This window comes from Micromesistius poutassou (genome assembly GCF_964030765.1).
Source record: "Micromesistius poutassou genome assembly, chromosome: 14".
NCBI classification, from domain to species: Eukaryota; Metazoa; Chordata; class Actinopteri; order Gadiformes; family Gadidae; genus Micromesistius; species Micromesistius poutassou.
Window position 1 is genome coordinate 6,212,354 of NC_140284.1, and position 26,249 is coordinate 6,238,602.

General features: G+C 44.3%; 2 protein-coding genes across 3 annotated transcripts; one reads left to right on the forward strand and one right to left on the reverse strand.

Moving 5' to 3' along the window:
• Positions 1-9,116: 9,116 nt before the first annotated feature.
• Positions 9,117-25,539, reverse strand: gcc2 (GRIP and coiled-coil domain containing 2). 2 transcript variants are annotated; one of them, XM_084478381.1, is made up of 24 exons: positions 25,368-25,539; positions 25,091-25,153; positions 24,888-24,972; positions 24,710-24,786; positions 24,481-24,585; positions 23,415-23,853; positions 21,328-23,237; positions 21,115-21,178; positions 20,866-20,966; positions 20,663-20,761; positions 19,904-20,023; positions 18,832-18,996; positions 18,389-18,493; positions 17,451-17,613; positions 16,976-17,076; positions 16,683-16,760; positions 16,050-16,187; positions 15,123-15,244; positions 13,873-14,049; positions 13,284-13,492; positions 11,848-12,066; positions 11,584-11,723; positions 9,884-10,085; positions 9,117-9,789 (listed from the first exon to the last, which is right to left on the reverse strand). In XM_084478381.1, the coding sequence occupies exons 1-24, from the start codon at positions 25,371-25,373 to the stop codon at positions 9,716-9,718; spliced, it is 4,962 nt and encodes a 1,653-aa protein (XP_084334507.1). In that variant the 5' UTR covers positions 25,374-25,539; the 3' UTR covers positions 9,117-9,715. The 2 variants fall into 2 exon arrangements, with proteins under 2 accessions (XP_084334507.1, XP_084334506.1); XM_084478380.1 differs by having other exon boundaries at positions 9,117-10,085.
• On the forward strand, positions 9,960-11,530 carry tmem223 (transmembrane protein 223). Its single transcript, XM_084478382.1, has one exon. The coding sequence runs from the start codon at positions 10,447-10,449 to the stop codon at positions 11,395-11,397; it is 951 nt and encodes a 316-aa protein (XP_084334508.1). The 5' UTR covers positions 9,960-10,446; the 3' UTR covers positions 11,398-11,530.
• Positions 25,540-26,249: the final 710 nt, after the last annotated feature.

Genomic DNA, 26,249 nt, shown 5'->3' on the forward strand with positions numbered 1-26,249 from the left:
GTGACTTTAAAGGAGAGGGTGTCATTGTCTACCCTCCACTTGATTCCCAATACAGCCTGGACTGGGAGTTCATCACATCTGAGATCCACATCCTGAACTTCACTAGCTCGTTCACTGTCAAGAATTGATTCCAAAACACTTCTGGAGTTAGAAATGAACTTGTGGAGATGTAGTTTCCCCTTTGCACACACATCTTGTGCCTCTCTTACTAGTTTAATGGCTGTGTCCACAGATTCTACACCGATCAGACCATCATCCACGTAGAAGTTCCTTTTGATGAAGTTAGCCGCCATAGGGTACTCCTTTTCATTTTGGCTTGCAAGATACTTCATTCCATAATTTGCACAGCCAGGAGAGGATGCTGCTCCGAACAAATGGACTTTCATCCGATACTCCTTCGGTTCTGAATTTGTGTCACCCACTTCCCACCAGAGGAACCGTAAGTAATCTCTGTCTTCTTGTTTTACATGAAACCTGTGGAACATCTTCTCCACATCACAGCTGATTGCGATTGGGTGTTGACGGAATCGGCAGAGCACTCCTGTCAGCCTATTTGTGAGATCAGGTCCAGATAGTAGGTGTTCATTCAGAGCTGTTCCATCATACTTGGCAGAGCAGTCAAACACAACCCTGATTTTTCCTGGTTTTCTGGGGTGATAGACCCCTTGGTGAGGAATGAACCACACATTCCCTGCTTTAGGTTGGTCAACCACTCTCTCTGCATCTCCATCCTTGAACACACCTTGCATAAACTTAACATAGTCTTCTTTAAACTTGGGATTTTTCTCAAGTTTTCTTTTTAGGTGCTTCATCCGCACCAGAGCCAGTTGCTTATTTTCTGGAAGTTGTGGGCGTGACTTAAATGGGAGGGGCATTTCCAGGTGTCCTTCTTCATTTTGACTTATTCTTTCATTTAGCAATTGTATGAACTGTATATCATCTTGTGATATGTTCTTTTCCCCTGGCTTTGTATCCTTGAAATCTGATTCAAGGGCTCTGATGACTGCGGCTGGTGTCAATAGAGGCAGTTCCTTGACAGATACACGGTGGCACAAACCTGTCACTTCTGTTGACTTTGCTATGCGCAATGAGCTGCCGACAATGCTCCAGCCCAGATCTGTCTTGATGGCATATGGTTCATCATCACCTCCTGCGAGGACTTGCCTTGGCGCCAATGCTCTGGGGCAATCGTAGCCTATTAGGAGTCCAACTGCACAATCCATCAGTCCTGGCATTTCCTGTGCTATACTACTTAGATGGGCCCACCTTTTGGCAGTTTCAGGGACAGGAATCTGGGAACGTTCGAGGGGGATGAAATCTCTGGTATAGGCAGGTGGCAAGTTAATAAAGCTTGACGAAGAGTATCCTCTAACTCTAAGACCACTAGCTCTCTCACTCTGAACAATGGAATCCTTTCCCACTATAGTGGTAAGCCTTAACTTAACTGGTTCTAACTCTGCTCCCGTCTTTACACATACCTCTTGGTCAACAAAAGTGTTGCTACTCTGTGTATCTAATAGGGCGTACACTAATTTCTCTGCTTCAGGATTACTAGTTGAAGAAATCCATACAGGCACAATCATGGATGTACTCCCACCATCGCCTTCGTCCACGATGCAAGAGAGGGAGGATGAGTTTCTTTCTGGTTGCCTAACCTGGAAGGATGTGTGCGCAGTAGAAGCCGGACGGTCTTCATGAAGTGGTGTTGGATGAGACCTTTTGCATATGCTGCAAGTAGCTTTATTCTCACATTCTTTTGATTTGTGTCCTCTCCTAAGACAGCCAAAACACAGGTTATTGTCAAATATGAACCTTTTCTTGTCCTCTGCAGGTTTATTGACAAACTTCTCACACTTGTGGATGGAGTGGCTTTCTCCACAGCACGTGCATGTGACTTGGTTTGAGGATGAAGCTGAGCCGTTTGCTTCCTTGAATCCCATTGAAGGATTTGCACTGTTATCAACAAGACTATGATTTAATCTCTGTATTTGATCTGTCTGATGCTTCCACATTTGTGATGAATGCAGTAGCCTTTGGTTGTTTTATGTCTCTAAAGAGCCTTTCTTCAGTAGGTTTCAGGGCCTGAAAGGATGACACAGGATTGCATGCGATTTCTGATTCTTCTGCCAAAAAATCAGTGAACTCTTTGAAACTGGGGTATTCTTCAGACTGTTGCAACTGCTTCGAGGCATAGCGATTCCAGCGTGAAGTTATCCAATCAGGGAGTTTCTGGAGCATTTTTTGATTCTCTTCACAGTCATTTAACACCTGTAGCCCTTTAACGTAAGGCATGGCATTGTTGCAAGCTGTCAGAAAATCACTAAATTGTCTCAACTTCGCAGACTCTCTTGAGCCAATCTTTGGCCAACTGCTCAATTTCTCTCTGAATGCACGCTGAATCACAAAGGGGTGGCCATATCTAGTATTTAAAGCTTTCCATGCTTGGTCGTAGGCTTCATCATCCTTTCTGTAGAAGCTTCCTTCCAATACTGATAGAGCTTCACCACTGATGTATTTCTGCAGAAAGAATAATCTGTCAGCTGGATTGGGGCACCGTTGTTCTATTAATGACTTGAAGCTTGTACTCCACTCCAAGAACTTAAGCGAATCTCCTGAGAAGACTGATGGCTCAGGTGCAGGGAGTCTGGTGAGAACCAGTGTCATGTAAAGCCTTTGCTAATGATGCGTCGTAATTGTTAATGGCTTGTTCTTTGTTATTGTTCTTACATGTTTGTTGACCTTTTATTTCTTTGCAGGGTACTGGAGGGCAACTAGCCACTTCACTGCATGCTGCTTTGTCTTCGTCCCAGGCCTCACCTGAGTCGGCTTCAGAGCAGGCCTTAAGCTTAGCAGCCATTACTTGAAGATCTCTCTGATCTTCCAGTTTCTTGAGCTCTTGCTTTTGGGCAGCAATTGCCTCCTCCATCTGCATTTCAGCTTTCTTTGCGGCCAACTGTGCAGCACACTCTACTCTTTTGGTTGTAATGCTGTGCTGTTGTGATGAACCGTTTGAGAGATGGCTTCTGACAGTAGATTTAGTGATTGTGGTCCCAAATATTGACTGTGTATATTCTTTGTTCAATACTGTACGGAGTCTTGCATTTTCTGCCTCAGCATCAAACTCGTCTAGTCCCACTTCACTCATGCGCACTTTTAGTAGCCCCATCAAATCTGATGTTACTGCTGTGCAAGAGTCCATCCTTCTCCTAATCTCAGTAGAAGGTGCTGACTGGGAACGTATTTCCTCGTACACACCTCTCACTTTAGTCTCAAGCTCCTCAACATCATCCATCATGACACTAAGATCTTGGTCAGAGCACTCTTTTTTAAGTTTGGTGCGTGCAGCTCTAACTTGTTCTTTCCAGGTTTCATAAAGTCTACTGAATATGTGCTCCTTCTGAGAGGTCTCTTGTTGCTTTATCTCCTGCATCTTTGGGGTTAACTTTCTCTCTCGTGAAGATTTCCTAGGTTCTACTGTTGCTGAAGTTGCGCCGGTACGCTCCATCTCTGTTATTTTGCATATCTCTATTTGGGCATGAATGTCTCCTATGAGTAACTCTATTCTTTCTATTTCCACATCGTCAGTCTGTGACTGTAATTGTTCCCGTAATCTATACAATTCTTCACGAAGATACTGAGTTTGCTCTTTAACTTTACTGCCGAGTGATTCTTCTCCATGAACTGACATCGTACATGTTCTGAAGCGTTTGCGGAGCCTCTCTCTCGTCCAAACCAATATCTAGTCCGTATGGGAATTATTTGCAAAGCTGTACCTTACGCTGGTAAACGCTGACCTCTGGTGACGAAATCGCGCTACTGTTCTCAATGGCGCCAGAATCGACTCTGCCGTTTTCTCCGTGAATCGGCCAACGAGTCTTTTCCACCGTTGTCTCCGGTTAAACGCTGCTCCACGATTGCTTCCCTCCTCTCTTCTTCACAGGTACGTGCCGTTCTTTACTTCGAACTGTCGGCCATGCTGGCGGTACGTTTTCACTGTAACTGCACCGGTCCAATGGAATAATGGCCACGCTTCATACTGATGTCTTTATTAAGTCGTATGGCTTGACACCGTGAAAACTATTTTAAAAAAAAGGACGACAAACAACACTCAAATCTCAAGCCCAACACAGAAATGAACTTAATATTACAACTGCGAATAAACCATTACCGTGTGCGCCTCTTGGACCGTGAACAGAATTATTTACGTCCCTTGCGTATAACCCGCGATTCCTGTCAGGTCCCGTGACCAACTACGTCACTACGTCACTACGTCTTTTTTTAAACATTTACATTCATGAATTACAAAGGAAATCTAATTTATAATAACTTTCATAGGGAACATTGCATAACCAAAACAACAAGTCTCTGGGACAGTTACAAACATTATTATAGGAGTCACGTGATTTTTGGGGAGGGGAGGGGAGGGGTTTGAGCCCTATGTTTGAGCCCGTCTGTCATGATGGCATCCACGGCTATCGGTTGCCAGGGGCAACGTCGTCAGAGGCAAGGCATACGCAACATAGAGACGCAGGAGACATTACGAGATAGAAATAAAGAAATAAAGAAATAAATTGAGAAGAATAAGGCGAAGGAAAAGGGTCCTAGTGAAAATGCAGTGAACACACTCTCATCGACTCGATGTGATCGAAAGTAAGGTCCTTTCTTCTAATTGCAGCCACCCAAGAAATCCGACGTCTCCTCGTGATGTCGGATACTTGCTCTCCTAAAGATCACCCCACACTACAAGAGAAATGTCCCAATATCCTGCCAGATTTGCCCCTTACGATAATCGGGGTGGCGTTCCCATGGCAGCCGAATCTGGACGAAAATCGGCCAAGATTATCCTGTCTGCAGTTCCAAGATAGAATCTCATCAACTCCAAGAGTACCCGAGCACAAAATCGGGGTTATCCAACATGATAGATATTTTCGGAATGTTGAGTGAAGGGCAATTTCCACCAGAACCGTCACGGAAGTGGCACGGCAATAAAAACGTTTGCTGAAGACATTAGAAACCATTATAGTCAATGTAGGCTATTCCACTGGATACGGCAGCGGCACGACACGGAACCGTCACCAAACCGGCACTACTTTTTTTTTTTAAGTTGCCAGTTCGCAGCCGTATCTCAGAACACTTGTACAGCCATTCAGTTTATGATGTTTATGATCTTTATTCATTAATTGCGCCGGCCGAACTGACGCGGATATTCTCTGATATTATGTAAGAATAAGCACCGCGGAACAAACACGTTAGCACATTAGTCAGCTGGCTTACCTTAGCTTGCACCCCAGGAAGTATGTTTTCTCCTTACCCACAGCCATTCACTTGCTCATTCTGCTGCCAAGGACATGTTACTAACCGCCTGCCTCAGACTTCGTCCACAAATGCCCAGTTCAGTCAGCAAGCTAGTAGCAGATCTAGGCACGAACCCCCGCGCACCGATTTCAATAGGCCTTAGTCGCGTACTCCAGCCTCGCTGTGCTGCCTCTCCAGCCATTTCAGCATACTTTGCTTTCTTAAGCTCATTGGCTACTTCAACTCTGCAACACTGCCAATTGCTAGACAAACAATGTGTTAATAAATAAATACAAAAAGATTATAGTTCTAAAATGCAGGATTTACAATTGGATGGGTCATATCTTCTGATTACCACTCACATTCACAATGATATATGTTCTGTAGTCATACACAACATTCAAATGTGTATATTAAATGACTTAATCATCATCAACTTGTATTATTAGACTCAAGGTCCATTTTAAAAGACATGCAATACAAAAAATAGTCAACACATAACACACAACACACAGAGAAGAAAAACATTCCCGCCACTTATATATATTATATAGCAGTTCCGTGACCATGGAGAGCAAAGGAATGTTTTGTTTCTAAAGGTTAAAGAAAGAAATTAGCCAGGATGCCTCTCACAAAAATGTGGGGACATTTTTTGAGAGCCCTATATCCAAATTGGCTGCCGTCAGCCAAGCTGGAAGTGAACTTTTTAATGGTTTTGCCCACATTGCTGCATAATACATGGTTTCTGAGACTATTAGGGTCAAGAATTTCATAAATGATGCTCTGACGCTCTGACCACTCGTCCCAGGAGCTCTCTTGCCTCAGAATTGATCTTCACCTTCTCCAACACCTTCTTCTTCCCATGCCCATAGAACCCTGAGGTGTGGAACACTGCCAGTGATCACATGGAGAGGTATGATGATATCTGCAACCTCTTCCGAGAGCATGGCACAGCAGTTGATTAACGCATGCTTGTGTTTAATCAGCAGATCACCTCTGACTTGCTGCGAGACGTAAGCTGCTTGGACATACACACGTCTGTGTCCTCGCAGTCTAGAACAATAGGTCCAGAGTACTTACTGCCATAGGTTGGTTGACGTTTCTCCCTCACAGTATGATGTCACCCTGCACCTGACCCACTTGTCTTTTCAGCTGTTCCTTTACAAGTTTCTGTAGCCTGACCTTGTTTTCGGAATTAACCATGAGTTGGTTGAACTCAGCAGCACCTGGGAACATGTCTTCAGGTTTGGGTAAAACATTTGGGCCTTTTGGATGTTTTTCTGCCTGACGATCGTGCTCATCATCCTTGATGCTGAAAGGAAGGTCATTTATGTCGTTGATAAGGATGATGAGGTATGCGTTGGCGTGGTGTGAGAAGATCATAGCACCCAAGTAGTCACCCCAGTGGTACTCTGAACCGTCCCGCTTCCGATACTCACGGTCCTCAGGTGTTGGGGGTGGCAAGCCACCAGATCAGCCCCACGTCCACAAGGCTAACGTGGTCTCTTGGTTTTTCACTTACTGGGTCTAGCTTGAAGACCTCTAACAACTTGCTCTTCACAGTCTTGCACATTGACCCTTCTACATTGTAGAGTGAAAGGCACTCCTGAGTCACTCCCCTCTCAAGCTGACTCAAGTTGGATCATTCCTGATCCCTCTGCAAGATCGGGGCTGCCAGCCCCGATCTCTCCAAATGGCCAATCTTCAAATGATGAGCAGAAGATGGTGTACAGATAATTTCTCCAGTGAAATTTTGCCTCTTATTCCTGTAGATGGTTCAGTGAAGGCGTGAACTTTGTGAACACTCGCTCTTGCAGGAAGGTTTCAACCTGAGCTTGGCCACCTGGAAGTGCAGTCTTTAGGTCATGCACTAACTCTGGTGAGGCGACCAGGCCGGACTGTAGCGACCTCAGTGTAGGTTAAGAGATGTCAAACGGCTCAGCCAGCAGGTCCTGAACTGCCTGCTCATCCTTCTTCATCCTTGTTGGCTGGCATTCAACATGCTTCCTATAGCGGCGCTGTCACTAGAGGCTCTGCTCCACAGTAGACTTCACCCTTGCAACGTTGTTTGCGTTCCTTGCTTTAGCTTCGAGTTCAGATTCATAGTTGTTTCTATCCAAAGGTCAAGTTGCTGACAGGAGTAAGGTAGCCCTGTCATTGACTGGGTGAAGTGAATGTTGAAGAATGCAATTGGGGACTATGTCTGTGGACTATGCATGTGTTAATCAACTGCTGTGCCATGCTCTCGGAAGAGGTTGCAGATATCATACCTCATCATCAATGGCAGGGACCACACCTCAGGGTTCTAAGGGCATGGGAAGAAGAATGTAGAAGGTAAAGATCAATTCTGAGGCAAGAGAGATCCTGGAGTGAGTCAGAGTGGTCAGAGCGTCAGAGTGGATATGAAGGCATTTGTCCTCTCCATCATTTATGGTGAGAGTGCAGATGTGAGCTGCGGGCAGGACAGAGTTTCCAAATGGCACAAACTGAAGAATAAGTGTACAATCCATTTCCCACCTGATGATGACTCTTTGAATCGTCATATGGAAAGGTCAAACTACCGTACATATTGCAAGCTCCATTACAACCTGCAAGAGCATCCTTCTCCCATCACATCTGGGAACTAGTGAACATAAAGTGTCGACCAGTGTGTCACACCCTGTCCCCCTTGCCTCCAGCAGCTCACACCTCATGACTGCTCAGATGAGAGTAGCATTGATAATGAGAGGAGTCTGTGTGGAGATTCAACAGATTCCGATGGAGTATTTTTAGTAAATTAAATAAATGAATCATGATAAATAAATAATTTAATTATTTTTAATGTTATGTTAATAAAAACAACTCCAAGTCATAGAATCTTCTCTGTCTCCCTGCTTTCATTGGTTTCACCCCAGACACCTATGTATATGTTGTAATTTTACTGTCCATAATTGAACTCAGTATGAGGAGAGCTTTAATTTGAGCCTAATATTAAGGCTCTATGACGAAAAATCTTCATCATTTATGAATTTCTTGACCCAAATAGTCGTAGAAACCATGTATTATGCAGCGCTGTGGGCAAAACCATTAAAAAGTTAATTTCCAGCTTGGCTGACGGCAGCCAAATTGGATATAGGGCTCTCACAAAATTTCCCCACATTTTTGGGGCACCCTGGATCATTTTTTTCTTAACCTTCATAATTGACAAATCCAGTGAGAAACGAACCTTCATTCTCCACGGTCACAGAACTGCTATAGATGACCCAACTATCATCTGATTCACCAAAAATCGCAGAGGCCCCAGCGGGCATCCATACTTTTTGTTGTTATGAAGTCTAGTCTCAAGAATGAATTTATGTCATAGCTACACACTTTTGAGGGGTGTTACCTGAACGCTCTTATTTCTGAAGAAGGGAAGGTTTACGTAAAGACACATCAGAGATTCCGAATCTCCGAGCTGTTTTGAAGGCGGCATCAGAATTCCGAGGGGGCACAACCAAAAGGGGGCGTGCCTCCGAGAAATGCCGCAAGAAAGCTGGGAGATATCCCTACTTCCCCACTGTCCGAGGCATCTGGAACACACTATGACGTGACGAGGCTTCTCGTTACCAGGACCATGAACGCGCGGATAGTGTACTACGTTTAAGTGTACTCATGGAAGTATGGATATCGGAACACAGCACATAATTTATATCAAGAATGAATTAAGAAAATATAAAAATATATTTTAAACTTACCAAATAACAAACATTGCTTACTAATAAATAAAAAGTAACAATTTGGGTAACAACACCACACGGGACATCTATTTATTTGCCATTACAGCCATGAATCTCCCAAAATGAAACAATCTTTTAACATTACATGACAATACTGGACCCATAACCCAAAATATATAATATAATTTTATTACCATATTTCCACACATATAAAACACTTAAATAATAAAATTAAAGTTCACATTACAGAATGCCACAAAGAGCATAGATGCCCATCACTTCAACATTCAGACATCTTTAACAAACTAAATTGCATTATGGGTAGTGTGAAGCTATACTGGTCTCTGGCTCACATACAGTGATGATTTATAAAATATATATTATGATTCTTCCACATACCGATGTAGCAGCACAACCTAAGTATTAATGCTAGCTGGCTTTGAGATGAGTTGCCACTTAAAGAAAATGCACATATATGAAAAAAAGTAAATCTCACTGATTCCTTTTGCACTGCCATCATTTTGGTCATGTCAACCCAAAGATGTGATGACTTGACCTGGGCTATAAGTAACTACTGTCAGGAAGACCGTTTTATATGCATGTATGTACAAGTGGACATTAACATAACACATCACCAGTATGATTTCCAGATATTTGCTAGTATGTCCCTGATTACATTTTCCCACCCTATTATGTTGTGCTAAAGTGTGATCAATAAGTATCTATCTGATTCCAGACCAGCTGTGGAGATACGAAGACCATCCAGCGCCCCGGGACCCCGACACTTCTGGCTGACCTGTCAACAGAGGCAAGACGAGAAGAAATAGCGTGTGAGCAAAAACACATACAAACCGAATGGCATTGTGCATAGATGGGTAAAATAAGCGTACCCTGTGCTATCGCTGCCAGCCTGCTCTTCTCCTCAGGGCTGAGCTGCAGCATGGTGTGAATGACCGGCAGCAGGGCTTGTCGTTCATTCCCAGAGTTCAAGAAAATGAACTGCAGCAACACATTCTTCAAGTACTCCATGTTCGACACGCTCTTGTCCCTCTCCTGGTTACGCTCCAAGCGCCGCAGTTCGCTCTTGAGCAGCTAGGGAGCGACATATACACATTAGTTGCATCCGCTACATTAAACAGCAACTGTTAAGACAATTGTGGCCCGTTTAAAATGTCCTGCCGTATTAATGTAGAAGGGGGTTGTTTGCTTAGTTAGGTGGGTGGATGTTGAGGACCTCCGCACTCTTACGATAGAACTTATTATCAACAAATAAGGTACATTACAATTGGCTTTAAAAGTAAAATCATGAAATGATGTATAACCACGTCCAAAAATATTATACTATTGATATTGTTTGGCTGTAAGCATTCCTGCATGTATACAATATACAATTTTAAGCGTTCCTTGGATCGAGGCCTATAGGTTTTCTGGACCAACGCGCTACTTGTAGTTCATGACGCGCCATCGAAAATCAAGATGGCGGCGCCCTGTGCGTGAGGTGTCAGGAAATACAAGTTCGCGATTGAGGAATAACAGCGTCTTCGTTTCAAGCAGTTCACAGCGAATGATGGGATTCTTTCGTTTATTTCGTAAGTCGAATCAATGGAATTCGATCCGAGTTCGGGTTCGACTGCTAAGTATTCAACAAACTGTCGCCAAAGTACTGAGGGAAATCCCGCAAAGTACGCCGTTGTCGCCACAGAATCTATCAACAAAACAAACGAAGGACGTCTATAGTCGTATGAAATGCCTGATCGGGATTGAGTTGCCACATGTACTGTCCGGGCTGCGCTGTCCAAAATACAGCAGGGATTTAACCCGACCCGGTCGCTGCTATTGCACATCAACCAAGATCTCCAGAGATGTCGTTCTGTTCCATCACGACCGAACCCGCTTCGTCCGCCTCCTGGCGACCTTCTGCGGCGCTCAGACTCTCTTCTGGACCTACCTTGCACATTTCGCTTATACCGGTCTACGAAACGACAGCTCTTTAAAAGAACAACGCAAAGTGACCACCACGGGCCTGGCCGGGTTTTGGAGCTTCGATATCAATTTAGGAAGAAGTGTTTGGAGATACGGGTTTACAGGAGGGTGTCTTGCGGTGGGAGCGGGCATCATAGGACTTGGCGTCCTTTTTTGTCGCCGTTCTGTGAGTCGGGTGATTTTACACCAAGGAGGCAAGATGGTTACAGTGGCGACCCAGTCCCCCCTGGGACCTGACAGAGGTCGGCAAATAACCGTGCCTCTGTCCCGGGTCGCCTGCCACGCCCACAGGAACGAGTCCCCCTCGTTTATTCCACTCAAGATAAAGGACAATATATTCTACTTTCTTTTGGACAAAGAAGGGACAATAAACAATGCTCAATTGTTTGATGTTACCGTTGGGGCATATCGACCACTCTAATTGAGAAATTAGGTATGAAAAATGTCTAACATTTGGTGACGAAACCAGTTGTATTTTTGATCTGTGGAATAAATTTGAAGGGAAAATAAATGTGGTAATTTACCAACAACTGTTTCAAATAAATTCAAATGAACGTGAATTGATGTTGCGGTCCTGTGTTTTTCTCTGAGTGGTTGTGTTACATACTGTAACTTGCTCCATGAGGACTGCATTGGTGGCTTCCGTTTCGTGCAGCAGGCTGTTCATATGCTCCATACTGCGTGCTGCTGTGGTCAGCTGTTGGCTCAACTCTTGCTTGGTCGGCTCAGCGGTCCATACAAATGGTTCTGGAAATCGTAGATTAACATTTTAGCCAACGAGTTGTAGTCAAAATATATGAATGAGAATGGAGCTATAATGTCGTTAATCAAGATTGTCATGGTCATTCAGACGTATAACACGTGTGCGCACCTTGTTTAGGGTCTGGGGAGCCGAGAAGCAGCTCTAAGGAAGGCAGGGGGGGATGTGGCGGGAGGGGGTTCTCCGTCTCCGCGGTTTCCATGCCCTCGCCCTCCTCCCGGGCTGTGGTCTGGAGGTCTATGCTCCCTGGCCCACCATGACTCAGGTCAGGATTCCTGCGCTGGAGGTCAGACATTCGGGGCCTCCGGCTGGATTGGATGGACGGAGAACCTGAGAGGAAGGGTAAACATTTGTGGTATGCGACAGACTGGTAAGAGATAAAGACGCTGACTAAGTGACGGCACTAGAGATAAGCTTAAAGCCAAACGTTACAATCTAGTACTCTTGGGCTCTGAGTATCCAGATAATGGCAGTGAACAGTACAAGTGTGTTACGTCGAGTGAACGCTGGCTTTACAGGCCTTATTTTAAAAGCTCCCACAACCCAGCAGAAGAAGACTTGAGAAGGATCCCTCTAACAAGGATGGTTAGGAGTGCGACTGGTGCGGAATGGGCAGACATACAATGGTAGCATGAAAGAAACCAACAGAAACGTGAAATGGAGATGTTAAATAGATCCATAATCTTTCAGTGTGTATCTATGAAACAGGGTTCCACTAATACTATCTCCAAATGCCTAGGGGTGAGCTATATATAATAGTAATTATAATTATATAATTATTATTTTTTAATATAAAATTATATAGGACTTAATGCTATAAAAGTGTTGTGCCATAACAAGGTGTGGGACAATTCCCTTCCTCACACCTTATAAGGCTAGTGGATTGTGTCTAGACAGAATGCTAGACTGAACACCATACCCCATGTTGGTAGTTCTACTGTGTGGTTTTCTGCTTGGTTTTGCTCTGATGAGCTCCAGACAATAACAGTGTGGGAGGTGATGAAAGCACTTAGGGTGTCGCTACCATGAAAGCAACCCCCATCCCTTTAAACTCATTCTTCTTCATGACTTTCAAATGCTCTCATGCAACTACATTCCTTCAACAGGACGCTGACTCCCTCTGCCTGCCACTCTGTGTTATTATATTGCATTTTCCCAATAGCCAGACAAACAACAACGGATAGGACCAGAACCAGACTACCCTCCTCCAGCCTAGCCATAATAACCTCCCGGGTTATTGATTCCTGGGAGAGAAAAAGCATTCACACAAGAGCAATTGTTTTACAGTACAAATCCTCACAGACAAAAATTTACAATAAAAGTTCAACTCCCAATACTTCACCGTAGTGTATTACAATTGTAATACAATTGTATTAAATGCCTATTACAATTAAAATGTGTTATTCTGTTTGTAAAAAAAAATTCTACATCTTAAATAATTGCAATCATCTCCTGGTATAATCCCATTGTGTCATACGATTGACTGTTGCGGCTGAACGTTTGGTTATAGCCATGATATTGCCCATACGACAACAGCTGCTTCTTACCACTCTGGCTCTGTAAGGTGAAGAGCTGCTCCTCCAGCCGGCTCAGCTGGGCATGCAGGGTCTCCACGGTGGACCGGTGGTCGTCCTGCAGGTGCCGCACCTGCTCTCGGAAAGCCAGTCTCTGGGCCTCTGCCTGGGCCTGCAGCTCTGCCTGGGCCTGGGCTTGTTCCGTACGTAGAGACATGTTCTCGGATTGCACCGATAGAAGCCTGAAAGAGATTTTCACAGATTTGTTAAAATTTGATATCACGACTAACAACAGGCGAATAATATGCACAGCACCGGATGCATTGTATGTAGTGATTGAAGCGCTCACATTTTCAATACATTCACCATGGCATACGACAATTTTAAGATTAATTTGAGGTGGCACCAAGACAGCAACCCCTCCCTCCCTGCCATATCCATGGCAACATGACGTTATTAACTCATATTCAAGCTGTTTCTAAATGTAACTTGAAGTGGCATGTCTACGTCTACGGTATGCGCCCTGATGTAACCACTCCCAGTTGTGTGGCGCTAAATGCATTCAAGTGCGACCCTTGTGACGCCGTTTCATTTAGCTTTCGCTCTCTCCAATCCACCTCACCGCTCGCGCAGGTCTGCCTCCTTTGCAACTGTCTCCTGGAGCATCTTGTTGTGACGCTCCAGCAGGGTGTCGTGTTCATGCTGGAGTTGCTGCAGCTCGGCAGCGCAGCCCTGCATGCTCTGCTGGCTCTCGGTCAGCCGGGCCCGAAGCTGCTCCACCTGAGAGGAGAGCTGCTCCCTGCAAAAGCACAAAAACAATGATGTGTCTCCATGGCTCATAAAAAAAACGACCTCACATCTGGGTGAATGGGGTGCCTCTCTTTCTGTCGTTTCATAACAATCAACACTGGGTAGATTGACAACTGTAGAAATAAAATCCCGAACTGAAAGCTTTGTCTACCATCAGTTTCTCTTCGGTAGAATATCTCTGTAACGAAACACGAAACAAGGCGTAACTCTGCAACAAAGGTTGGTTTACAAGGCTCTGAACCGTCTCACCACAGACGTTCTGCTTAACATGTTAGTACTGCTGGATCCGAGATCAGATGTCCCTCATTATAGCCAGCCTGTTTTTATTTGACTTGTATTTTTAATTTATTGGCTACATTCTTTCTCAATAGGAGTGTAAAATATAGCACACTCACAAATTTGAATCACGATACAACTATACAACTGTTGTATGTGTACAATGATTAAAAGAGGGTTTTAAAATACATTGATGAAGAATACAAGGAATATTAGCCTTATATTCTAAATAGTACTCATCCACCCAAGGTGGTTGAGTACTACACTGTGCAGAGTAGCAATCAGAGTGGCCGTCAAATCTGTTCAAAGACCAAGGAATAATGGTGGTTCTGTGGCGCAGGTTTTTTTTGCTTGGAAGATTTGTTTTTCCGGTCGCAATGCTGCCCCCTGTCACCGTGTGTATGTGGGAGACTATTGAAAATGAATGAGAGCTCTGTAGCCAGACGTAGTCATCTTGGCGTTATGAAGGCAAGATAAGTCAGCAGTGGAAGAACCGCTCTAAAGCATTAGCACAGGTTCCAGTACATGGCATGCTACAGTAGTAGTCAACCAAATGGCATTGAGACACCTGTAATATTTTGAGACATTGGTACTAGGAGCACTGGCCAAACACCTGATTCAGTTGTTAAAATGCAGTGCCACAAAAAACCAGCAAGGATCAATGGGAGTCTGTCTATGAATCATTCATTTGAGTTTTCTATATTGTTTAGTGATTTAATTGCCCCTCATAAAAGCAATGTTAACAGCTCCCTAAAGAGTTTAGTTTGAAATCTCTGTGGGCCTTACCTTTCCAATTTGACAGGTTCGCTGTCACTCTGCAAAGTAGCCTTATTCTTCTGCTGTTTGAGCACGTTGTGGACACGCACTTTATAACTCTCAAAGTCCCCTGTTGTTGAGACAAGCTCTGCCTGCAAATAATTAGCACAAAGACAATAGGATAAACAAGGTTCTCATTAAAATTTATTTCCAGAGAGAAGCAAAAATTTGTGTCGCCTATTCCTAATTCCTTGAAGTAAAGCTCTAAATTCTGTTTTTTCATCACTATTGCCAAGCCCATGACAAGCCCATGCTGACTCCAAGAAAGGTTCTGGAGCACTTAATTAAGTAATGGGTTAGCAATGGTTTGCGATGTGCCAGTGTGGTTCTTGTTGTGCCAAGCTCTGGCCTGAATTATGATTCTTAAATTGCAGCTAGATCTAACCTCATAGTGTTTATAAGTATTCACTTATTTTTAGGGTGCACATCATCATAATAAAAATAGCTAGGGCTGGATGATCTAAAATCATTCAAATGTAACAATCTTAAATATATATCAAATGAAATGTCAAAAAGTCCAGTCTGCATGATTATTTTAAAATAATGATACATGTTGACTGACAAGATGGGGAGGTAATAGGAGGTATGGAGGTACGGGGGGGGATGAGATTGGCGCCAGTGAAACTGGAGGAACAGGAAAAGTAAACACAGTACAGGGGGAGGATGTAGGAGTGATGGAGAGAAAGTGCACTCCGATAATAGCACACTTGATGGATTGTCCTGTGTCAATACGATACGTGCACAAACAATATAATTTTGTGTGTGTGTGTGTGTGTGTGTGTGTGTGTGTGTGTGTGTGTGTGTGTGTGTGTGTGTGTGTGTGTGTGTGTGTGTGTGTGTGTGTGTGTGTGTGTGTGTGTGTGTGTGTGTGTGTGTGTGTGTGTCTGGTACACGCACTTTAGACACTTCACACTCCTGTTGGAGATTGGTAATGCGTTGTTGCAGAGAGCTGGCTGTCCTCAGACTCTGCTCCGTCGCACACCTTAGCTGCTCCTGAAGGCGATGTCGCTCCGCCATCAACTCACTCACCTCGATCTAAACACGACACACGGGTACACATGGCCACCAGTCAACAGAGAGCCTTGTTGTCAGCAAGTTCTGTTGACAGGCTAGAGTATCAGTGCTTCCTGGTATAAGGGTTTTTTATGTCTGGTGCCACTGCTGCTCTCCTCAAATAACGTATGCATGTGTCTTGTTACTAGCGTTCAGTTCATGCAGCTTACACTACTTGTCCAATTCTCTCTAAAAGGAGACGCAACATTTACTTTGATTGATTCGATTCAGCGTACTTCATTAATCCTAAGAGAACGACAGCCACCGATGCTCTACGTTATGGATAGAATGGAGTATATAAATAAAATGATCAAATATGAACTATAAAGTAATGAAACTATTGTAAATGCCCATCAGCCTATGTACATGGTGCCATCCACATTTCACAAGCCATAAGAAAACCATACAAAATATATCCTTAAAAGCCTGGCCATGTAAACTTTTGGAATGGATACAAAAGTGAAAAGGGTGATTTACCTTACAACACTCTAGCTGCTGCTGGTTATTCTCCAGCTCTCCTTTTAGTGATGCCTGGAGCATCATGGAGGATGCATTCTGAGAAACAGACATGTGCACAAAAGGCACACACGCTTAGATAATGCATGTCCCAGGCAAGGGAACTTCATTACACATTCATGCATGGTTGCACTGTAATATTAACATTAATATGGCAATACTGTTACACAATAAAATATAATTAGTTTGCATTCCTAATGGAAGCTCATTTAGACTTTAATGAGGATTAAAGGCAATACCAACTCATTGCAAACCTGTTTCTTAGCTTCGGCTAAATCCTTCTTGGTTTTCACCAGCAGCTGCTTCATCTTGGAGGCCTTCTCCTCCCTCTGCCGCACCTGGGACTTCAAGGCCTCTGTATGACACACACACACACACACGTTTTACTTAGATGTATTCCTCACTATAAAAGGGAATCAGCAACTTGTTTCACAGCTGATCATGGTTCCTTGTTGCGTTAATCTGTTCCTTGTTGCGTTAATCTGTACCCTTGGGTAAGATTTCAACCCTGCTCAAACTGCTCCCAAAGACTGTGCCGGTGGACATACCACAGACAGGTGTGTGAGTGGGTGAATGTAAGGCATTCCATTGTGAATTGCCACTCATGGCTATTGTGATTATAGGGGGAAATCTAAAATCCATTTTACTTTGAAAAAAGGTATCGTCTTCAAATGCAAAAAAACCCCAAAGACTAATACAAGTTAATGAGTGAAGGGATTAAGTCCACACCGATTTGCTGCTGGAAGCACTCTTCTGATTGGACATGAGTTGCTATTTGCGCCTTCAGCTGAGCGATGTCATTATCTCCCTGGGAGACTTTAATGTTGAGCTCCTTGACCAGTCGTTCATAGTCCGCCATCTCCATACCCAGCAGAGAGTTCTGCTGCGCTTCCTGTATGGACAGGAAAACACACACATATGCATAAAGTAGCAGTGATAAACCTATGTATTGAGGTACAACACAATATAATATATATATAATAGAAGCTAATGGCCATGACTAATTCACGCTAATAAAAAGGAAATTATAGCGAGTGAATGTTGTGTACAGGCTTGATGTGGCTAAACAAAACAGGGATTAGAGAGGTTGAGAGCAGAGCAGATCAGTGTTTCTTTGAAAAGATCTGTGTCAATGGAAAATGCATCCACCGATTTCTGTTCAGTTGACAACAGTTGCTATCCAGATGGCTATATATAGAGGGCACACCACTAATGGAAAGCAGGAACTTCAGTGCTAGGGGCTACAATGGCTCCGTCCTCCTTTCTAAATGGTGATCATAGCTAGAGGCCTGCCATTACAGTGGTCCCCTGCAGTAAGCCGGTATGGGGGACAAGTGCACCGGCCTGACTGGACCCTGCCCCAGGGTCTTGTGTGTCTTTTTGAGTGGCTGGTTCATTATTGCGTTGGGTGTATGCTTCAGAGGATGCTGGTGAAATAGTCTGTGTTGGTGCTTGTGAAAATGCTTTGCGTGTGTGTGTGTATGCAGGTAGGTGTGTGTGTGTGTGTGTGTGTGTGTGTGTGTATGCAGGTAGGTGTGTGTGTGTGTGTGTGTGTGTGTGTGTGTGTGTGTGTGTGTGTGTGTGTGTGTGTGTGTGTGTGTGTGTGTGTGTGTGTGTGTGTGTGTGTGTGTGTGTGTGTGTGTGTGTGTGTGTGTGTGCCTGCACACCTTGCGTAGTTGCTGCAGCTCATGAGCAGTCTGCTGAGACAGCTGCTGCAGCCTGCCAAGCTCAGCTGTCAGCTCCTCTGATTTAGAAGTGGCAGACAACAACTCCTGAAAAGTCACGACACACACACACACACACACACACACACACACACACACACACACACACACACACACACACACACACACACACACACACACACACACACACACACACACACACACACACACACACTTTTGGCTCAGGGAATACATCGTTTTGGTAGTGAGGTTTTTGAACGTCAGGCCAGACTTACAGGTCTGAACTCTTTGAATTCTTTGGTGGTGGGGGACTGCAATTTGCCCCCAATCCGTTGCGATCCATTGACACACTTATACACATAAAACTGTTTATCCTATCACACAGAAGATTCCTTAATTATTGCCCTTCCTTTTTTCTCCTTTACCTTAACCTTCTGCTCCTTCATCAGCCTCTCGGCGAGCAGCTCTGCCTCCAGGCCCTCTCGCTGTTTGCCGGCCTCCTTGACGTGTGCCTCCAGTTGCTTCACCGTGTTCCTCCAGGTGAGCACGGCGGCCAGGAGGTCCTCCTTCTCACTGCTCACTGTGGCATTCTGGACATGTGTGGAGGGATCGAACTGATATTAACAGCAACACACCAGGACCATTCTAAAGCTGGGCTTACCGATGTACACACACACAATTCAATTTGGACAACCGATAACTACAATGCAAATGGAAGAAACCACACACACACACACACACACACACACACACACACACACACACACACACACACACACACACACACACACACACACACACACACACACACACACACACACACACACACAAACCTGTCATTCATGCGGAACATGAAACCATAATGTGTAAACAGTCCGCGCCCGCTAGAGACCTATAACGAGCATTAAGCTCAGTCTCTGTGACAGCACAGTAACAGATGGAAAAATAAATAACTTCCTTCTACCACTCATTAGGAGGAAAACAGGGGATGGGAAGAAGAGTCAATTAAATGTGGATGTCTCCCCAGACTCATTTAATGGTCTATTTAAGGCCATCGTTATGCCATGCATGGCTCGCTAAAAGGTGTCCAAAGATAAATAACCAACTGTATATCAGCAGACGATAGAGAAGCGACTGCTAAAGAGCTACAGCGTTGCTGCCAGTGTGAGCCATGCTCTACAGACACCGTCATGGAAGGTAAACAAAGCAGGGAGATAAATCACAGGTGAAATATCAGTTTGTACGCTATGGCCATGGCTAATTCGGCACGCAACCAATCACAATGCACATGCAGTCAGGTCCAACTGTCTGTTGTTTTGTTTTATTACTGAATCTTCTTCTGTGGTGTTTGACTCATGGTATGGTATGCCTATAGAGCGTTTTTTTGTGGTTCTCCTGTGGACGGAGAGATTTTCTACAGCTTGTGTGTGGTGGTGTGGACACAGAAGGGGATAAAACCAGTGTACACTCATGGGCACGGTGTAGGCAGCACCCTACCTGCGACACGGCAGCATCGAGCTGCTTGGTGAGCTCTGCCATCCGTCTCTCCGCCCCCTCCGCCTTCTCCCGCTCCTTATCCAGTTGCTCCGTCAGCCTATCGTGATCAATCTGCACGTTCTACACACACACACACACACACACACACACACACACACACACACACACACACACACACACACACACACACACACACACACACACACACACACACACACACACACACACACACACACACACACACAATTGATTTGAAGGCTGGCTGAGCAGCACAGTGTAGGAAAACACTATACGTCACAGTAGATTTGACAGCAGCTCCATTTAGGCTGCGAACAAAATGCACATTTGATACAAGAGAGTGGTTTCATCCTAAATGGAGGCCAACAGTGTTGTCTCGGGGATACTGATTAAGAGTCCAATAGTACATGGAACATTAATACAATGTGTTATAGCCCATTTACTTCTGAAGGACTACAATCGTTCATACACAAGCACATATGTTATTGATATGGTCGTTAGGGTTACAGTGTGTGTAATTGTTACTTGAATAAAACCTTAAAAAAAGGTCTAGAAATATTAACATCATTATAAATATTACAGCAAAAAAGATGTTAACAGATAGTAGGAATGAAATTAGTAGTAGTTCAGACATTTCTGCACGTAAACCACAGAAAGGTTTGGCTCAAGAGAGGGTTTTGTTGAACATATACATTGTGCAATGATAAACCAAAGGATACATGGTCAGAAATGGACACTTACATTGTAGCTCTCAGCGGTGTGGATGACATCCTTCATGGAGCTGCTCACTTTGTCCCGCTCAGCCTTCAGTGACTCCACTTCCTCTTTAAGGGTGCTGACCTAGAAAGGCCATTAAAAAGGGGAGAGCCCATGGATTTTAGATGGCAAAACAATTGGCAGAATCTGTGTAAATCACGAGCACTGTACGTTTGTGACGACCGTACCTCTTTCTTACTAGTGTCCAGTTCTTTTTTGGCTTTGATGGCCACCGCCTTTATCTTGGTCATTTTCTCATTCTTTTCTTTGGCCTCAGTTTCCAGGAGGGCTGAGTGTCAATGTGTGGGAGGGTGTAGAAAACAAAGTGTAAAGCAGACCTAATTCATTACTCAGATTAGAATAGTAGGAGTCACACCAGCATTTCTTGCGGGTGTGGGGACCAAGATTAAGTGATACACAGTGATTACGCTCCATACCAATTTTCTCAGCAGAGTGACTGGCTACAGTTTCTTCACAAGAAGTTGATTGGGCAGCAGATTCCTAGCGTAGTGAATTGGAGAAATGTCACATCAGACTGAGAATTATAACGGCATACATTCCTGATATAGGAAGCTAGTTATGAAATACAATTATAAGAATGTGCCAATTTAAACCTCTTATATACATTTTTAAATGATCCACTCACACACCTTCAAGGCAGCCATATCATCGTACAGCTTAGTGACGAGGCAATTCTTTTCTTCAAGTTGTTCTTCCAGTTGTCTTCTCTGTGTATTCATGTCCTCTATGGCTTCGGCTGAAATATGGGCGTACAGTTTCTGGTTCTCTTCGCTCATCTTCTCATTGGCATACTTCATCTCCTCTAGATCCTTCTGGAGTCCCTCTGTGTCCCTCACCACCTCCACCAGGTTGCTCCTCAACATGTCCCTCTCCTTCTCCAGGTCCTCCACGCGAATCTGAAGCCCCTCCCGAGATTCTTTCAACCCGTCGTCTCCACTGGCTTCATCAGTCTGCATCGCCATGCTTTGTTCCCGCTCTAGGTCTTCGATACGGTTCTGGAGCTCTTGTTCCCTTTCAGCAGAGTGTCTGGAGACCTCCGCATGGCTCTCCTCCAGAACTGTCATCGCTGCCCGGCTTTGTTCCACCTCCTCAGCCAGGGACTGCAGCCTGGACTGCAGATCGGCTTCGTTCTGCCCCATCTCCGACTTGAATGCGGTCAGTTTTGAGTCCAAAAGGTTCCTCTCGTCTTGCGCACCGGCAAGGGCACAGGATGCTTCCTTAAGTTTGCATTCGAGATTGTCCCTTTCTGCAGAGAAGCCTCGGACGGCCAGCTCAAGGGAGGACAACATCTCTTGTCTCTCCCTGATCTCTGCTTTCAGGTTCACCTCTATCTTGGCTTTTTCCTCTGTCAGACGTTCAATCTCAGCATCCTTTGCCTTCTCAAGGCTCTGGACCTTCCTCTCCATCTCCACACTCAAACTCTCTAGCTTATTCTCCTTCTCCTCTTGAATCCACTGGATCTCCTTTGTCCGCTCCGTGAAAAACATTTCTAGTTGCTCCTCGAGTATCTGGACTTGTGAGAGCAACCCGTCGCGCTTTGCGGTCAGGTCCCCAACGATCTCTCGGAGTTCATGGACCTCATTATCCTTTGCCTGAAGTTGAACAACGATAACCTCATTCTTTTTGGTCAACTCCTCCAGCGACTCCTTTAGCTCAAAGGCTAACCTTGTCTGTTCTAAAACAGAGGCTTGGGGTGGGACCACACATTCCTCCATTGGCTGCTTGGGAACGAGCTGTTCTTCAAGCTGCAGCTGCAATTCATTCAGACTTTTCTTGAGGCTCTCGTTGTCTTCTGTAGCTTCTCTGGACGACGCCACCAGGATGGTCTTTTCTTGCTGGAGTTCTTCAATCTGACATTGGAGATCCTGTACTGCCTTGTCACCCTGTTCTTTCATGGTCTCATACTGGGCAACAAAATTAGCCGTCCTCTGACCCAACTCAGTTTCCAATCCTTGCAGAATGTCCTTGATTTGGGCATATTCATCAATGGCTGTGTTTCTTTCATGATGCAAGACTTCCAACTTAGCTTCAAGTTCTTCAATTCTGTGGTTGTGTTGGTTAGGATCTTCTGAACTCAACGACTTTTGGTCTTCTGGTCTAGCAAGGCTAGCATTTAATTGCACTTCAGAGGCGGTGTTATTGGTCTCCAATTCCTTCACTGTTGCATCAATGCCAGAGTCAGGAATTACCTCGTCTGAGGTTGTGTTTTGTTCAATGTGCACACTCTCTCTAGTCATTTGGAGCTCGTCAATTTTGAACTCCAATTCCTCCTTCTCTGCCTGAAATTCCTCCTTGACCCTCTCCAGCTCCATCTCAAGCTCGCTCTTCAAGTTGGTCAACAACGTCAGCTCATCATGCAGCATTGTGTTCTGAGCTTGGACGTCTTCAAGGACACCTTTCAATCTGCAGACGTCTGTTGCCTCCCCCTCTGTGACATCAGATTCCGCCTGACTGCAGCCAGACAGTTCCAGCATCCTGGCGATCCCTGAACCTCGTATCGGCTCCTCGTCTTCCTCTTGGACATCCTGTAGGTAGGTGTCTAAAACAAATGTTTTCTGTGTGAACAAATGATCTGGTAGCTGTAACTGGGAGAGGCTATGTCAACATCTTACAATGACGAGAAAGTATCTGCTAGATGAAAACGAGAGGCTATGTCCACATATTACAGCATGTTTACACTCCTGAAGAATGTACACAGTGTGTAGTGTCGGCTTACCTTTTAAAGCCAGCTGCTCGGTCAGCTCATCGTGGAGCAGAAGGAGCCGCTCCCTCTCCATCTCGCAGTCCTCCTCCAGAGCCTTCATCTCCTCCAGATGCCGAGCGCCTTGCTGGGTCAGCTCCTCTCGTAGGTTCTCCATGTCGTGATGTGCCAGGGCTAGCTCTTTTTGGAAACGCTCCTGTGAATGGTGGGCCGCCTCCATTTCGGCCACAAGGGTCTTTATTTGATCTTGAAGACAAGGCTGCACTGCCTCCGAGGGACATGAGGAGTCGGAACAGTTTCGTTTGTAGTAGTCTGTGAGCAGGTTCTGAAGCTGTGCTACTTCCTTCTGATGGTTTCCGTTGAGTTCCTTGATGCTTCCCTGTAAGGTCTCCATTTGTCTCTGATGGTCTTCTTTCTGAGAGTCAAGTTGTCCTTGAAGTTGGTCCAAATCATCCTGAACAGAATATCAGAATATTAAATATTGAGATATATATTTATGATGAATGCTTTATATGAATATATACCCTCAGTGGTCACTGTATTAGGTACACATGTATGAGTGCTTTTATATACATTTTCCAAGTACTCTCAGCCCTAGGGGTACAGTAGGGGTACAGGGGTACAGTACTTCCCATATTGACAGCTTTGCCAACAGCTTGCTTGGTTGATCTTCTAAGCAGTTCAGTCAGAAAAGTAAATATTGTAGGAAAAAGTTGTGGGCACCCCTGGTCTAGGTTCAGTTGTTGTTCAGACATTAGGCATTTGAATGTGTAATAAACCTTTGTATGTTTACCTAATCGTCAGATCACCAACAGAAGGATACAGTAACTTCCTGTTCATGTCATTTTAACATTAGGGCGGTTTTATTTCTGTGTGTCTCCGCACCAGAATGGTCAATATATTTACTTAACTAGTTGTGTCTATACTGGTGCACTACATAGCCTAATCGAACTGACCCATAATTAATGTTATAAGCTACACCTGTTTTTCCTTACTGTGAAAATGGTATAAAATGGCTATTGAGTGTAGCTTGTAGGCTCCGTTATTAAAAAATGAGTATTTTTTTTCTTATTCATCTCACCTTTGTCTGCCTCTTTGTCTTTTCAAGATCCTTGCAAGATAACACCAGTCTTTGTTGACACTCTGCCTTTTCCAACAGTAATGCCTCCATTCTCTCTGTCAGCTCCTGGTACATATAAAACATGCATGTCAGTTTACTTTAAACGGCCACACAAATACATTTGCACAAACACAAAGGTCAGTAGGGACATTGTATTATTGTCGACTGAAGAGAAACAATAATAATTGACCTGCAATAAATTGGGGTCGACTGCATTGCTGTTGCTGGCTTTTGATTGTTTGAATGTTTCAACTTCTTTCTCCAAATCTTAATATAAAAGATGAGAGAGGGAGTGTTAGATTAACATGTAATCTGTCTGCTCAGTTATTGAGTAAATGTATATATAATCCAAATACATGGCTACAAACCTGTACATTTGGTCTTCATTTTCTGCATGGCTGCGATTTGCTTCTTGGCAAACTTGATAAGGTCATCTTTGGACAGGGTGTCCAACTAGGAGTTTTAAATAATGGTAGACATAAACAGATGAACATCAATGACATGAAACATATTTGAAACAACTTTACTTGGAACAAGGAAGAAACGCAGAGGTAAGTGATATGCACAGCACCTTTGACTTCGGTGCACCTGCTGCAGGCGAAGCCACAGACTGGGTCCCAGAGCCCCCGGGTTCCTGTTGCAGCACATTAATATTGAAGGGTTTAAAGGACAGTACTGGACGTGAGAAATGAGCCACATGAGCCATGTCTTTTCATCATCTCCAACGGAATGAATTGATATTGCATGAAGATGGCGAAAATAATATAATACCACACGCAAGAAAGTGATGATACACATTCATCATTTACTTGTCATAGCTAAAGCTAAATTAATCGACGACATCATACCTCCATCTCGACGGATCAAGTGTTGATCTTCTGTGTATGGACCCTCCTAGAAGTTAAACCTGGTTTAACTTCGTTGAAATGATTTCGAATACCGCGTTGAAATAATTTCGAATACCATTAAAATGTCGTGCTCTTTTTTGGAATTAATAGTATATCGTCTCCACTGTTTTGATTCCCGGTACCGAGCGATGTATTTCCGCAATCGTCAGACCAGATGACGTCAGCTATGTCGTGCGTCGTCCCAGTCTTTCTTGGGACACTCTCATTGGCTGTGCTCCGCTGGCCCTATATGCGGTTGCAACGTTTCAAAAAATATATAGGCCTATTTAATAGATTAAATATCGGGGGGGAAAAAACAAACGTAATACATTATTCATCTAGCATAGTTCTACGTTTTCTGCAAATATAATAAATTACAATAGTTAGAAGAGTTCAACACATTGCTCTAATCCTACGATTATGTGGACATACAATCTTACAGAATTTACCCGTTGCAAATGGCTGTGCCGTATGTTCAATCTGCAATGTACTATATATATGAAAGTGCCTGTATTGAGCCTGAAGCATAAGGCTCTTAAGTAAACTGCCTCTCACTTTGACACTTGTGTTTTATTTGGTTCCACTTCACTCTGTATCCACCTTCCGTGGTGTTCGGATCAGATGGGGTGCTCCGATGACACCCTTATCTGGAGGAGATTCATGTCTATTCCCTCATGCTCTCTAGCATCAAACTCTTGACCCTGCCTCAATAAAACACAGTCATCCATCAAAGCCTCTCCCATGCGTACATTTGTTGAGCCCCTAGTGGGTTTGATGCTGTTTCTCTCCCCCTCGTGGCTGCCACTCAGGGGCAGTGACTGGCACAAGTGACATGTGAGAGTA